The sequence below is a fragment of the Cyclopterus lumpus genome, chromosome 17, assembly GCF_009769545.1.
Source record: "Cyclopterus lumpus isolate fCycLum1 chromosome 17, fCycLum1.pri, whole genome shotgun sequence".
Taxonomy (NCBI): domain Eukaryota; kingdom Metazoa; phylum Chordata; class Actinopteri; order Perciformes; family Cyclopteridae; genus Cyclopterus; species Cyclopterus lumpus.
Genome location: NC_046982.1, coordinates 21,086,634 through 21,102,799, shown reverse-complemented (window position 1 = coordinate 21,102,799; position 16,166 = coordinate 21,086,634). Strand labels below are relative to the sequence as shown.

General features: G+C 39.9%; 1 protein-coding gene across 5 annotated transcripts; it reads right to left on the bottom strand.

Moving 5' to 3' along the window:
- Positions 1-588: 588 nt before the first annotated feature.
- Positions 589-15,407, bottom strand: LOC117746032 (nucleolar protein dao-5-like). 5 transcript variants are annotated; one of them, XM_034554791.1, is made up of 38 exons: positions 15,280-15,407; positions 14,946-15,080; positions 14,759-14,806; positions 12,914-12,937; positions 12,353-12,412; positions 12,059-12,124; positions 11,860-11,928; positions 11,209-11,280; positions 11,026-11,091; positions 10,878-10,940; positions 9,761-9,832; positions 9,581-9,649; positions 9,390-9,461; positions 9,236-9,304; positions 9,055-9,126; positions 8,901-8,969; positions 8,745-8,816; positions 8,576-8,638; positions 8,429-8,488; positions 8,184-8,249; positions 8,056-8,106; positions 7,892-7,957; positions 7,575-7,643; positions 7,415-7,468; positions 7,261-7,314; positions 6,368-6,421; positions 5,715-5,780; positions 5,422-5,481; positions 5,264-5,308; positions 4,793-4,864; positions 4,405-4,461; positions 4,189-4,296; positions 4,037-4,087; positions 3,553-3,603; positions 2,941-3,009; positions 2,780-2,819; positions 2,138-2,189; positions 589-2,022 (listed from the first exon to the last, which is right to left on the bottom strand). In XM_034554791.1, the coding sequence occupies exons 2-38, from the start codon at positions 14,946-14,948 to the stop codon at positions 1,059-1,061; spliced, it is 3,138 nt and encodes a 1,045-aa protein (XP_034410682.1). In that variant the 5' UTR covers positions 14,949-15,080; positions 15,280-15,407; the 3' UTR covers positions 589-1,058. The 5 variants fall into 5 exon arrangements, with proteins under 5 accessions (XP_034410682.1, XP_034410685.1, XP_034410684.1 ...); XM_034554794.1 differs by lacking the exon at positions 6,368-6,421; XM_034554793.1 differs by lacking the exon at positions 12,914-12,937.
- Between the last annotated feature and the right edge of the window lie 759 nt (positions 15,408-16,166).

Sequence of the window (16,166 nt, the reverse complement as noted above, 5' to 3'; positions counted from 1 at the left end):
ACCACACGGGCTGCTGAAGACTGCGTTTATGCATCGTGGAGATTAAGAAAAGCAAACGGTGCTGAAGGTGACTTTGACAGGTGAGTTAATCTCGTTATTAAAAAAAAAAGGAGCAAATACCAACTCGAGTTTGCTTTTCCTGCACGAAGCGACAGATGGACAGAACATGTTTCTTTGACCTTTTTAATGTTAATAATAACAGTTTTACAGTATATTGCACACAAGTAGGGTCGCGTAGATAAATAAACATCACGGCCCTGAAAAAAATAAATATTAGGCCCGTTGAAACGGAAATGACATCATTGGCCTGCATATCGAAACCCTGATTTTGAAATGAAGTCTTTTAAAATATGAATGCGATAATTAGAAAAGGAGACGAGGTTGGCGCGATGCTTGCTGGCGTTCACCGTCTCGTGAGACGTTTACGCCTAGAAACCATTAAAACATCGAGATGTGGTAGAAAACCTGTGACTTAACTAGTCGGAGCATTAAAATAATATTTTTTATTAAAAATCATTGAATTAAAACAGGGATTAGTTTCCTGTAAATATAAATTATATATATATATATATATATATATATATATATTTACAGGAAACTAATTGGCAGTCTTTATTTATTCATATTGAAAGATATATATCTTTCGTAGTATTTGATGCTCCATCAGGTGACGTCCTACAGGTGTTTCCTAACATTATTAAGTCTTTACTGGCTGAGATATTCCATACATTTTAATGGTGGAACCCCAATTTAGTGCTTTATCGCTGGCGTGAAGCCAGATAGAAGTCAGTCAACCTCATCCTGCTTCTCACAACAACAGAAAGGTCCAGATGACCTTTTTATCAAAACAAGACCAATTTCATTGAGACTAGTAAAAAGGTCAAATAAAAAATATATATAGACCAATGCCACATCACCTGATAGTGTATTTCTAAAGGTGGTGTCAATAATTAAAAAAGGCACCCTCTACACCCGGTGAGTAAATTCAAGAGCGATGTCTCCTCGTATAAAATAGGCCTGGTTTCAACAATAGGAACGCGAGGCCTGTTCCGGTTCCTTCAAACGTACTCTCGGTTCTCGTAGTCCTTTTTGATGGCTTTTTTAATGCGGTCGATTTCATCTTCGCTCGAACTGTCATATTTCTCCTTCTCTTTGCCGTCGCCGGTCGGAGCGGCTGGATCTTCGCCGCCGCCGCCGCCGCCGTCGTCCGGCGAGGGCGTCTGCAGCTCCTCCCGTATCCCGTTGAGCTCCACCAGGCCGTCGTGCAGCTGCGTCGCCACCTGCCGGATCTTGGCGGCGAACTCCGACTTGACCCCCTTCTTGAGCTCCTTGGAGTCTTTGGCCACGAAGTAGATGTCCATGGCCACGAAGAGCCCCGTGAGCACGCCGGTGGCCATGCTGGCGATCTGGACCGCGCGGGCCGCCGTGCTGCCCGCCACGTTGGCGATCTGCACCACGCGCATGATCTCGTTGGCGTTGACGAGGATGGCCTTGCCGGCCATGGCGCCGTCCTCGTAGAAGCTGCTGCTGAGCACGGGGAAGTCGCGGTTGTAGGCGTTTTGCTTCATCTTCATCAGGTCGAACTTCTTCAGGTTCTCGATACCCTGCTTGATGAACTTCAGGCACTTGTTGAGGTCCACCATCTTCTCCTGGTAGTCCTGCACGATCTTCTCCACCTTCTTGCGGTCCATCGAGTTGTTGACCTGGTTGGAGATGCCGGCGCCGGCCGACGTCAGGCCGCCGGCCGTGGCGACGCCCAACCCCACCGCCGTCACGATCAGGGAGATTCCCATGGTGACCGGGGCCAGAGCGAGGCCGGTGATGGTGGCCACGCCCCCGATGGCGCTGGTGGAGCCGCCGGTGATCTGAGCGATCTTGGTGTTCTTGCTGAACTTGTCCAGGCCGTCCGCGATGCCGTTGAGGTCGATGACGTGCTGCCAGAGGATCTCGGCGCGCTCCGAGAACAGTTTGTTGAACACGCGGATGCCCTTCTGCACTTTCTCTGCCGTCACGGCGAACGCCCTGAGACCAACAAGCACACAGGGATTATTAAAGAAATATATATTATATTGGGAAGAACTGAAGCTTTCTAAACACCACCAGAAATAAGTCATGTGCGTTTTCAGCCGTCACTTACTTGGCCTCTTCTTTCTCGGTCATGTCGTCATCTTGAGGCGTGTCCTCCCAAGCTGAGGAAGAGAAAGAATGATATTGAGTTTTATTAATACATATAGAACATCTTATTGCAAAAAATCATGGGCTACTGATATAACTGGATCCACTCTTCTACAAATATTGTTGGATTTGTTTCCATTCAATCACTACATGTGTATATATATATTTTATGTATATATATATATATATATATATATATATATATATATATATATATTTATATTTATATTTATTTTTTTCAATTAGAAATATTTGTTATTTATTTTTATATATATATATATATATATATATATATATATATATATATATAAATAAATAAAAAATATATTTCTAATTGAAATAACATAAATAAAAAAGAATATATATATATATATAAATAAATAAAAAATATATTTCTAATTGAAATAACATATATAAAAAAGAATATATATATATATATATATATATATATATATATATATCCTGCAGCACTAAGATGTCCTTTAATTGGGACTAAGGGGCCCAAACCATGAAAAACAGCACACTGCATTATGTAAACAAGGATGTCCACATACTTTTACTGAAAGCCAAAATAAAGGGAAAAAACATTTAATTTGTAACTTACACTCCACTTGGTTCCACCACTCCATGAGGTTCTCCACATCCTGAAAGACACCGTTAGATTTTAGTTTTTTTTAACGGGATGGTTTGTTTATGGTCATAACGAGGCATCGGATGTGATTGACATGTTGCCACGGTGACGTATTTTGGGACTCAGAAACCAACCTGTCTGTCTTCAGGGTGTGATGGGTCGACACGAAAGTCCTCCAGCCGGTCAAACAGGGATCTTTCATTCTGAAACGGCAGAAATAATACGGCTTAAAATCATCGTTAATACCAATATTCTAAATCTCTAGAACAAACGGACTGAGAAACATAAAAGAGCAAAGTACGCGTCACAGCTTCAGTTCCACCGAGAGGAGGAAGTGAAGCTTAGAAAAAGGGATTCTGAATGTACGGCTGGCTTTTTTTTTCTTTTTTTTTGCAGAAGTAAGAAATCTTTTCCAGGGGACACGTGGAAACAGGAAAAACAAGTCTGGGCACATTGCAACCCAATTTCATCTCCACTTCCAACAGACTCGCACACGGTGAGGGGGGAGGGGGGAGGGGGGGGGGGGGGGGGGAGTAAAAACACCTGAGCGGACGCCACGGAGACAATGAAAAGAAAAAGGGGAGGTTGTTTTTTTTCTCTTCAGGGATGGGCCCCCTGACGACTGAAACAGACCTTTTGTAACCCTGAACCACAACGAGTGAGACCGAAACTGTTACCGGACGCACGAGAGGCGCCCGGAGAGAGGAGGCATCGAGTACTCAGACGGCCGAGGAGCGTTTGGTTACCTCCGGGTCGCCTGCCGCTCCGCCCTGAGCGTTCCTCTGGAGGACTTTGCCCTGAAACCATCAAGCATTTGAATTATCAATATTATATAGATTTTTTTTTGATATCGTTTCCCCATTAAGTCCAGACAGGAGAATGTTCCAACAAATGCAAAAATCTAAATATTTAATGCCACATTTACTTCTTTCTTTTTTTTTTTTGCAACATTTTTCTGATAAAAAAATAAAATAAAAGGTCGCATTGTGCTTTTGTATTTCAGCTTCTTGCCGAAAAACAACACGACTGCATATTTTCAGTGGGCAGCAATAAAAGACACAGACAGGGTTTTAACAAAAATTACAAATAAAATCAGTCCTCGATGATGAGAGCAGTCACATCGTTGGGAGTCGATGTAATTAGGTGGTGTGTGTGTGTGTGTGTGTGTGTGTGTGAGGATAATTTAGCTGTGTGTCCGTCACATGTCACATGTCACATGTCACATGTCACCTTGTTCCGAGGCATGAAGGGATTGTGTCTCTTGGGTTTCTTGATTTTGATCTAAAAAAAAAGACAAATGTAGGATTGCAGTGTTACTCAGAGGTCTGATGTGTTCCTTTACGGTGAAATGAAAACACCATTTAGTTAAAGACATGAAATACCTGGATGTTGTCTTTGCCCTCTTCTTCTTTCTTTTCCTCTTTAGAAGAAGGATCCTCCTCCTCCTCCTCCTCTTCTTCTTCGTCCAGCCCTTCATCATCAGACTGAGCCTGTGACGTGACAACAGGGTTGCATATGAACTCCTTCCTAATTCAAAAAGGAGTACAAACAACGAATGGAAGCGTGCAAAGAAGATCAAAGTAAAATGAAGACAATACCTCGGCGGCCGCATTCGGCATGAACGGGTTGTGGCGCTTGTGTTTTTTCACCTTGGTCTGTAAAAAAATAAAATAAAATTAAGGAAAAAGAAATATGTCACGGTGACAAAGTGTTCGGTGACGTGAGAAACAAACTGTACGTTGAGTTGAATAATAATAATTATAATAATAATAACCACTGACAATAGACGCAGGTTATTTGCATGGCATGAGAGAAGTAAACAGGAGGAAGCAGGAACTAGAACAGTTGTTGTTTTCACCTGCATGTGGAAGTAAATGTTAATGTCTCACCAGTTAAATAATTATGCGTGTGCGTGTGTGTGTCTATGAGGCTTAATAATAAGACTGGGATTAGTATTGAAGACAGTTTGAGCAACAGTCACCGCACCGCTCTGCCTGCTGGAGGGTTCGCCTCGCCTGCAGCCGACTCTGCTCTGAGGCCTCGATCGTCCGCTCGGCTCTGCGGAAAATTGAGCGTAAACATTTTAACAACCTCCACAGAAGTGTTTCGTAAGTGCGTGCACTGATGAAAACAAAATGGGGGATATTATATAATATATTCAAGCACATCTTTGGTCTAAGACCAAAAGACTGTTCAGTTTATTTTCAGGGTTCCTCAGAACTGCTTTTAGATGACTTAAAACAAGCACAACATTTGAGTGGGACTTTAAAACTTAAAGTTGAGAAGTTTTGTTCCCGAGAGTGTCACTCTGAAGACACAGCTCCACGAATATATATATATATATATATATATATATATATATATATATATATATATATATATAAATAAAATATAAAAAGCAATCAAATCAAAACCGACTCTCTTCAAAAGACACGAGGAGTCAGAATTCTACCGTACCGGATTATCCACAGCTTCCATGTGTGTGGACGTCCTCTTCATCTCCTGTGGAGAGATCACAGCTTTAGCAACACGACACACAACAACAACAACAACAACAACAACAACAACAACAGAGCACTTGGACCACACATCACGCAGTTTAACTGCTTGCAAACCTCTTCGTTTGGTCTGGATGGAACCAGTGGAGTTGTTTCACTTCTGTTCTTCCTCTCTCGCTGGATTATGTAAGGACGGACACACACACACACACACACACACACACACACACACACACACACACACACACAGACACACACACGTTTGAGGGCAGGATTGGGAGAGTCCAGGGGAGTGTGAGGAGAGAGGGTATTTTTGACGGAGGTTGATCAGCTGTGTGTGTGTGTGTGTGTGTGTGTGTGTGTGTGTGTGTGTGTGTGTGTGTGTGTGCGTGTGGTCACTGATGACTCACCGGTTTGGGCTTCTCCTCCCGTTGTTTCTCGTTCTCCTTGAGAGTTTCTGTGTCTTCAGTGTCTTTCTGAACAAAAAGGACATTAATACTAAAATCAGATTACTTGTTCTGGTTTTTTTTTTTTTTTTTTTTAATCGTGGATTGTATACTTCACATTAATGCACTACTTTTTTAGATTTCAGCTCACCATTGTTTTTCATGTATTTTATGAGAATCAATGTCTCTTTGCAGTTTTTGGCTAAAATCATTACACGCTTGACGTCCACTGGGATGAATTAAAAGAACTTGAACACGTTTTAGGAGTCTACCTTTAGACTGTCATGGAAAACAATGGTTATCTGGAGTGGAAGAACAAAAAAAATAATGTTGATGCATGATTTGTATTTGTTATTAAAGTGGTGAATTGGAATGTAAAGTATATATGAAATACTGAATAAGGTTAAATATGCAAAAAAAAAACCCACTGGAATGGTCTTTTAAGTGTTCTAAAATGAACCCCAAAGAAAATGCCTAAAACCGCCACCACCATCGCTGCTACAGTGACCTCCTGTGACCTCCAGTGACCTCCAGTGACCTCCAGTGACCTCCTGTCCCCTAAAACACGGCGACCGTCTCCCTCCACAATGACCCGACACCATCGACAGCATAGTTACTTTATTTGCAGACGGGAACAGGCTCCATTTGGGCGAAGCTCCAGCCGGGGCCTTCTGAGAGTGAGGGACACGCCAACAATTTAGATTTTAATCTGCCGACGTTAGCTCACAGCACTGGAGCTGTCGCGGTGTCTGTGTGCATGTGGACTGAATCACCATCAGGCGATTCATTTATGTATTTTCCAAACTCCCAAATACATCGGATATCAGTACTGATGCTGTCCCACCCCATTGAGTTAGCATAAAACGGTTAGCTGCTAGCGCGATTAGCTCCGTTGAAACCAATGGGTACGGACAGGCGATCGGAGGCTAACAGCTAACCGAGCCTCTTGTTGTAAAACCGGGCCCGTTTCCAGGATAGCGACCACGCGTTCACACGGCAAACACCGTCAGGCGTCCATGTTTTTTCTCGTTTCCCCTCCCGATGTAATTGAGGTTTTTTTTTTTTTTACGAGCGAAGGTTTTGTCTGGCCTGGGGCGCCCCGGTGGTGTCGAGGTTCTTGTCGGGGCCTGTTCGGGTTATTATTGTCCCCCCACTCTTCTGTCAATCTTTTTTTTTTTTTTTTAAAATACCTCAAATACTTATAAAACCTGTTTTGCTAAAACAAGTCGCAGACATTTGAAGCGGTTTCCTGTGACACATGCTAAAGGTGTGAGCCTCTCGACAAGACCAGGTAAGACAAGGTGGTCGAAGACGGAGCCTGTGAGTTAAAAAAGACTCAAGAACTTAAACCTTTGACTCTTTTTGAAACGTCTTTGCTTCTACCGAGGCGAGACAAAGTGTCTCACATTCACACATGTGGTGGTGGAGCGAGGCCCTGCATCAGGGGAGCGTATCAGCAGGTAAATGTCAGAAAAAAGGTCCCGGACCGAACTATTAAATGTCAAAGCACCTGCTTGTTGCCGGAGGACTCCTCCTCGTCATCCGAGCTCGTCTGCTTCTCATGCTGCGGAGATGACAGAGATTTTTTTTTTTTTTTAAAAACCATCTCTTATTACATCCAGAGGTTCTTTGAGCACCATCAAGAGATTATCAACCCTCCTTACTCTGTTTGCAGATCGAAATGGGTTCATCTTTCCCATCGCCTCCGAAAATTTACTCTGAGTATGGAACAAAACACACAAAAAAAGGAGAATAAAAAAATATATATATAATTTTTTTTTTTTAAATTGTACAATTTTCTTTTACAATGGAGCATTCCCAAACCTGTTTGTGACCCGGCCGGCTCTCTCCATTGTCTAGTATCTCGTCGCTGTCGGAGTCAGAGTTCTTCTCCTGCCGACGGAGGACAGAGATATAAACAATACTGCGTAGTCGGAGTAAACTGACATACGTGAGATACTAATTAGGTTCGGGGACACGAGATGGAAAACGTGAACCGATGACCTGAAATAGAACTGACCTGAGCCCTCACCTTTACCTTCAGGTCACAGCAGACCCTGGTCCTCAACATTCAGACAACAACAACAACAACAACAACAAAACAGGCATTTCCTTGAGCCCATTAATGCAGAACAACCCACCTGCTTGGCTTTGGGCTTCTCTGCAGCGGAGGTCTTCTCCCTAGAGTCTCCGGTCTTTTCCTTATCCTATTGCAACACGACGCACACATCGCCAGCATGTAAATTACTCACGTTAGTTAGTTAAATCTACTTAGTTAGTTAGTTAAAAGGTGAGATGAGATTACCTGAGACGAGGAGGCGAAAGGATTCTTCAGGATCTTCGCCGCGGCTCCGCCCTGACGCACAATTCAAAAGCAGATGTTTAAAGTCTGGATATCTTGTAAGTGTTGAGTGGTGCAGGTTCAACGCTCACCTTCGAGGGCTTCTCTATGAGACTGTCACTGCTGGCGGAGAGTTTACTATCCACAGACAGATCATCCTGAACGGGGAGGCAACAACAAGACGGAAAAAATATATTAATTACTGCATCGAAAACATCCGTATGAAAGCAATCGTAGTGGCTTAAAAAAACTGAAAACATCCCGTAAATATAAATGGAAAATGCATTTATTTAGTCACCCTTAACATTTCCGTCACTGACAAACTGGACCCTCTTACCTGAGACTGAAATTTAGCACCTTTCTTTTTGAACACGCCCCCAAAGATTCCTCCTTTCTCCTGAGGGAAAACCATACAGAACATTTAATGATGGTGCGTTCACTGTCGGCGTGGTCATTTGAAGCGGCTGGCTCTAACAAACCTCACCTTGGTGCTCTCGGAGAGGTCGTCGTTGCTCGCCGAGAGCTCGCCGGGTTCAGACAAACCGTCCTGAGGGCCGAGAAAACCAAAGTCATCCCATCAATATGGATCCTGTCGTGCCAATAATTCATAGTAACGTGGGTTTTTAATAGAGACATGAATAAGGCTCTCTCACCTGAGATTGTGTCCTCGCTCCGAAAGCCTTCGGGGACTTTTTAAACATCCCGCTGAACACCCCTCCGGCTTCCTGGAGAAGAGAGAAAGTCACATTAAAAAGAATTTTAATTAAGGAATAAGTCGTATTTCTCTGATTAAAATAAATAAACCTCACCTTGGTGTTGCTATTCACGGAAAGATTGTCGGTGCTGCCTGAGGGCTCGCCGGCTGCAGACAAATCCTCCTGAAGGCAACACACAAACTACAGGTTATCATCGCCATCCCATAATGATGCAACGCGGTTTCAGAGTGAGACGCGCGACTCTCACCTGGGATTGTGTCCTCGCTCCGAAAGCCTTCGGGGACTTTTTAAACATCCCGCTGAACACCCCTCCTGCTTCCTGGAGGAGAAAAAAAGTCACATTAAAAGTTTTTTTGTGAAATAAATTTTTTTAATTAAGGAATAAGTCGTATTGCTCTGGTTTAAATAAATAAATAAATAAACCTCACCTTGGTGTTGCTATTCACGGAAAGATTGTCGGTGCTGCCTGAGGGCTCGCCGGCTGCAGACAAATCCTCCTGAAGGCAACACACAAACTACAGGTTATCATCGCCATCCCATAATGATGCAACGCGGTTTCAGAGTGAGACGCGCGACTCTCACCTGGGATTGTGTCCTCGCTCCGAAAGCCTTCGGGGACTTTTTAAACATCCCGCTGAACACCCCTCCTGCTTCCTGGAGGAGAAAGAAAGTCAATGATGAATTTAAATGAAGGAATAAAGTCGTATTGCTCTGGTTTAATAAATAAATAAATAAATAAATAAATAAATAAATAAATAAATAAATAAATAAACCTTGGTGTTGCTAGTCACGGAAAGACTGTCTTTGCTGCCCGAGAGCTCGCCGGCTGCGGACAAATCCTCCTGAAGGAAAAGACGCAAACATCCCCGATTTTTATTATTATTATCATCTTCATCTTCTTCTAATAATGTGTCGCAGGTAAAAAAAAAAAAAGTGAGACGCACAACTCTCACCTGAGATTGTGTCCTAGCTCCATACGGCTTTGGGGACTTTTTAAACATCCCGCTGAACACGCCTCCTTTCTCCTGGGGGGGTAAAAAGAAATTACAAAATGTCACAGAATAATTACTTATAGATTTAAAAGTAAAATAAAACCCGAATTGTTTTGTATTCTGAACTGATGCAGCAGCCGGGGGGGGGGGCAGGCGGGGGTTTGGTGCTTCACACGTTGGCCAGCATGTTCTTCCAAATTGCTGACGCATGCAGGTTCAAGCATGCGCTTCCAACCAGACACAACAACAACAACAACAACACACCCTTCTGACACTCACCAGCCAATGAGGCGACCGCTACCCACCTATTGTAGGTGAAACAACACCAACAGTCACCAGTTCACAGTGAGGAAGAACTCAATGCTCTTTAGAGAAGTGTTTTCTACTTCATTATTGTTTGGTCATCTGATTTTGAGATATATATATATACACACATACATACATACACATATATATGCATTTATATATATCAATCATTTTTTAAATTAATTTCTTTAAAATGTATATATATATATTTAAAAAAAAAATATATATATATATATATATATATATATTTTATTTTTTTAATATATAAAAAAATTGTAAAATATTTTATATATATATATATATATATATATATATATATATATATGTTTATATGCATTGGTACATTGGTTATTGCTTTGACTGCAATGTATTGCTTTATTGTTTTGTGTGAGCTCACACAAACAAATAAAACCGTCACATTGCATACAGTAACCACACAGAGACGTCTAACAAGTGATACAAAAGAGGAAAAATGATGTATACGATGTGAATACATAACTTTTTTTCAGCAAAATTAAGCAAGCATCTGGGAATTCTTTTGAATATTCACCAATTTTGCGGAGGTTGATAAAAAATGGTCTCATCACAAAGATTCATTAAAAGAGTCTAAAGATGAAAGAAATCATCCTGCGAAACGTGACATAAATAGGTTGCATCCATTGCATGAATACTGTATATTTTTTTTAAAAATATTTTCCCAGTTTGTGTGGGGGTTTTCTTCCAAAAAGCATAATAAAATGATAAACACATACATTTCCCCGAAGAGACTCACCTTAGTTGCGGCGTTCTCAGACAGACTGTCGTTACCGGCCGTGAACTCGGCGTCCAAAAGATCCTGAAACGCACGAGATCATTTGTGAAATAACAAACACGTCAGACGCCGACGGGTCCGGGACGCGTTGCAGTCCGTCACGTCTCACCTGCGAAGGCCTTCGGACGTGTCCTAGTTTGGGAGATCGCTTCAGTCGCCCACCGAACACGCCGGACTTTTCCCCCACGAAGACAAAAAAGGTGCAGAGAAAAGTTCAGATGTCAAAAGACGAACGTTAAAAAAAAATAAAAAAAAAACAGCTCAAACGTGAGCGAGCAGAAAGTCGACTCACCTTGGAGGACTTGCTGTCCGTTAAGTTGTCGCTACTGACACACAGACCAGGGTTCTGTATCGAGAGGGACTCCTGGAGAAGATTTAAAGAGCACGCACACACACACACACACACACACACACACACTCGGGTACTCAGTTTAAGTAAGTAAGTAAAGTAATTCATTACAAGAGTTTCGGTGAATAAGAAACTAATGTAATATCAGAAAAAAAAACGAGTAGAAAAATAATACATGCAAATAAATGATTGTTTATTATTTAATTTGCGATTATTTTTCCATGTTCCTAATTGCTTTATTAAATTTACGATTATTTTTATTTATATAATTTTTTTCTTATGGTTTTCATATATTTTTTTATATGAAATTAAAAAAATCATGTTTGACTTGACACACGAGCGGTAAAAACTGAAAGTAATTAAATTTTATTATTAATTCATCTGCCGATAACTTTGTCAACGGAGAGTGAAAAAAAAAAAAAATACATATTTAATATAAAATGATATAAAAGAGGGAAAGTGTGAAATTAAAATCAAATTTAAGAAGCTGAAATATTCGTCATTTCTGTTCGATAGTGGCTGAAACGATATATCAGTATACGCCAAATTGTTCTCGAATAATCAAATTGACAATTAATTTCACTTCAAACTCACCTCCGGCTGCCCGTCTTTGGCAGCTTTGGTTGTCTTCTTAAACACTCCTTTAAATAAGCCTCCTTTCTCCTGAAATATGAATAAATAAAGTCGGTGTACACGCTGAAAACCACTTTATTTATAATGTTTTCCTCACGATGTTGTTACATTGCAACAGTTAACGAGGCTCAATATCGCTCCGCCAACAGCTGAGCGTCACCTTGGCGCTGCCGTCCGTCAGACTGTCGCTGCTCCTCGAGAGTTCGCTGCTGACTGGTGGACTGTCCTGTGGAGTCAACATGAAGCCTTTGAGAGTCAAATAGTGCAAACACATTATTAAAAGTAGGTTAAATTACAACTTTCAAATTAAAAAAAATTTACATTTTACACATCGGATTCTTTAAATCCCCCAAAAATGTGTATATTAGAATATTCTCTTCGAAATATCTCTTCGACAAGCCAAAATTAAATACATTTAAATATTAAACTCCAGTTTTAAATCCGTAAACATCACCTCTGCTTCAGGGGACTTGGTGGATTTTTTGAACATCCCGCCGAATAACGCTGCTTTTTGCTGAAAGAGTACAAAAAAAAAATAAAATAGGACAAATTAAACATGCAAAAACAAATGTATGCATCTGAAACATATTAAAGGATAAAAAAACGTTTAATAATCACATAAAAAGGAGATGCAGGGGCATTTTAAATAATTTGTAAACTCTAACACTTTGTTAAAGGGCTCATTCATATATTGCAATAATATTCAAGAACTGATAAGTTATAAGAAGGTTTCAGCCAAAACTGTATATTGTACTCCTTATAGGAAAAACTGGTAATTACATAAGTTTAAATATTGCCACCATAACATTAGAGAGCTTAAGAGAGTTTACAGACGAGCATACAATGCAACATACATGAATAATAAATAATAAATATTGATTCAATAATATTCTCTTTGGTTTAAATGGAGCAGTTCTGAGGGAGTCTTCCAGAAACCAAAATGTGCTTTTTAAGCTCAACATAACTAACTCTCATAATTATTTCCTAATTTATTTGTAAATGACTGTGTCCGTACCATGTTGAATGGTTTTCCAGGAAACTTTAAGAGAAAAGAAAAAGTTAACTCAAAAACAAGTTATATTGTACGTCGTCTGGCCGTATAGCCATGAAACCAAATATATATTCTTCTTGTTGTCAACAAATCTCATCAAAAAAACAAACAATAAATCCAACTCACTTTAACACAACAACGCGGACTCACACGCTGTGGGCTTGGAAAGAAATACAGAAGAACACTTGTTCTTTAATTAAGGAAACTTCCTTTTGTACTATGGTTAATCATATCAACTACGAGGCTGGTGTGTGTGTGTGTGTGTGTGTGTGTGTGTAGTACTAGTCATAGAGTATTTCTATACTAGTACTAGTTCTACTTTCTACTTTAAGGTGGCTCGATACCCTCCAACTCAATGGACTTTAAAACAAGGATCTGATGGTTGAAGTCTGACTTTCCTTTTTTCATAGTACAAGTACTACTAGGTTTAAAGCATCAGTAGTACTAATAAATTCAAAGCATCAGTAGTACTAATAGATTTAAAGCATCAGTAGTACTAATAAATTCAAAGCATCAGTAGTACTAATAGATTTAAAGCATCAGTAGTACTAATAGATTTAAAGTATCAGTAGTACTAATAGATTTAAAGTATCAGTAGTACTAATAGATTTAAAGCATCAGTAGTACTAATAGATTTAAAGTATCAGTAGTACTAATAGATTTAAAGTATCAGTAGTACTAATAGATTTAAAGTATCAGTAGTACTAATAGATTTAAAGCATCAGTAGTACTAATAGATTTAAAGCATCAGTAGTACTAATAGATTTAAAGCATCAGTAGTACTAATAGATTTAAAGTATCAGTAGTACTAATAGATTTAAAGCATCAGTAGTACTAATAGATTTAAAGTATCAGTAGTACTAATAGATTTAAAGTATCAGTAGTACTAATAGATTTAAAGTATCAGTAGTACTAATAGATTTAAAGCATCAGTAGTACTAATAGATTTAAAGTATCAGTAGTACTAGTAGATTTAAAGTATCAGTAGTACTAGTAGATTTAAAGTATCAGTAGTACTAGTAGATTTAAAGCATCAGTAGTACTAATAGATTTAAAGTATCAGTAGTACTAGTAGATTTAAAGCATCAGTAGTACTAGTAGATTTAAAGTATCAGTAGTACTAATAGATTTAAAGTATCAGTAGTACTAGTAGATTTAAAGCATCAGTAGTACTAATAGATTTAAAGCATCAGTAGTACTAGTAGATTTAAAGCATCAGTAGTACTAGTAGATTTAAAGCATCAGTAGTACTAGTAGATTTAAAGCATCAGTAGTACTAATAGATTTAAAGCATCAGTAGTACTAATAGATTTAAAGCATCAGTAGTACTAGTAGATTTAAAGCATCAGTAGTACTAATAGATTTAAAGCATCAGTAGTACTAGTAGATTTAAAGTATCAGTAGTACTAATAGATTTAAAGCATCAGTAGTACTAGTAGATTTAAAGCATCAGTAGTACTAGTAGATTTAAAGCATCAGTAGTACTAGTAGATTTAAAGTATCAGTAGTACTAATAGATTTAAAGCATCAGTAGTACTAATAGATTTAAAGCATCAGTAGTACTAATAGATTTAAAGTATCAGTAGTACTAGTAGATTTAAAGCATCAGTAGTACTAATAGATTTAAAGCATCAGTAGTACTAGTAGATTTAAAGCATCAGTAGTACTAGTAGATTTAAAGTATCAGTAGTACTAGTACCACACAACTGCACCCGCGTGACCCTTTCAGTCACGTGGGTCGAGGTCACCGAGAGAGGTCAAAACACGAACGTCTTCACATTAAAAAACACAGATATCAACGTCACTCACAGCCACGCCTCCTTCGTCACAGTCCAAATCCAAACCCGAGTATCGATCCTGTCAAACGGCAAGAAGTCACGTGTACAATCGATTTATTTTGACGCACATTAACCGACATTTTCCACCCCAAGAAAAGAAGAAAGAAGAGAAGAAGGAAGAACTTCCCCCGACGCAAAGCGACATAACTTGTACTCACCATGTCGGCCCTTGTTTATGTTTTTGGTTATTCAACGTTTAAATTAATGTTTCTTTCGGCTCCCCCGCCGGTTGTTTTTCACCCACTGAAAGCTGGGAAGTTGCGTTCAAGATCCTCCTCCCCCCCTCTCCTCCTCTGGGACAAAAACAAGGAGAAGAAGAAAAAACACACACACACACACACACACACACACACCCCGGCCGAAGATTAGAGGCTTTCCACGAGAACACCGTGCAGGGGTTTCTCATGAAGCTGACATCGCTGAAACCGGTGGATCCAGTTTTTTATCTTCCTCCTCCTCCTCTTTTTGTTGTAGTTGTTTGTTTGTTTTTACCTGCGTTTGTCTACCAGGTGAGGGCGTCTCCGTCTCCCCTGGGAGTTGGACGTCGGCGTGGTGCTGCGTTCAAATGCGGCTCGGAACATTTTTCACACTCTTGCGCCCTCTGCTGCCCTCTGCTGCTGCTAATAATAATAATAATAATAATAATAATAATGCATTCTATTTGTAAGGCACTCTTCATTCAAGAATCTCAGAGTGCCACAGAGCCAGTACATAGTTAAAATCAACTATAATAAGCGTTACAGCGGTCTTTACTATAATTTATAATTCATAATACTCGGCAGGCCGGATCCAGCCCGTGGTCCGTAGTTTGCCCACCCTTGATATATATAGATATAACTATATATATCTATATATGTGTGTATATATATATATATATATGTATATATGTATGTATATTTACGTATATATATATATATATATATATATATATATATATATATATATATATAGCTATATGTGTGTATAACTATATCTAGATATACTTATATATAACTATATATATATATATATATATATATATATATATATAAGTGTATATATATATACAAGTAGTGCCCAGCACGAATATATACATATATGTATACATACATATATACAACATACATATCTACATATCTAAGTTGTTTTTCGGAGGTGGGAGTTGAAGACCTCCCTCCCCCCTCCCCTTACTGGTTGCACACCGCGCAAGCAGAAAGGGGAGGGGGGAGGTTGGAGGGATACATACTGATAAATATACAGTATGTATCCCTCCAACCTCCCCCCTCCCCCCACCGCTTGTGCGCCTGCCAGAGAGGGTGTAGGGAGCAGAGTGGCCTCTCTCCCCCCTCCACCCTCCCCCCTCCCCTCACCTTTTGCCCACCGTGCAAACAGGAAGGAGA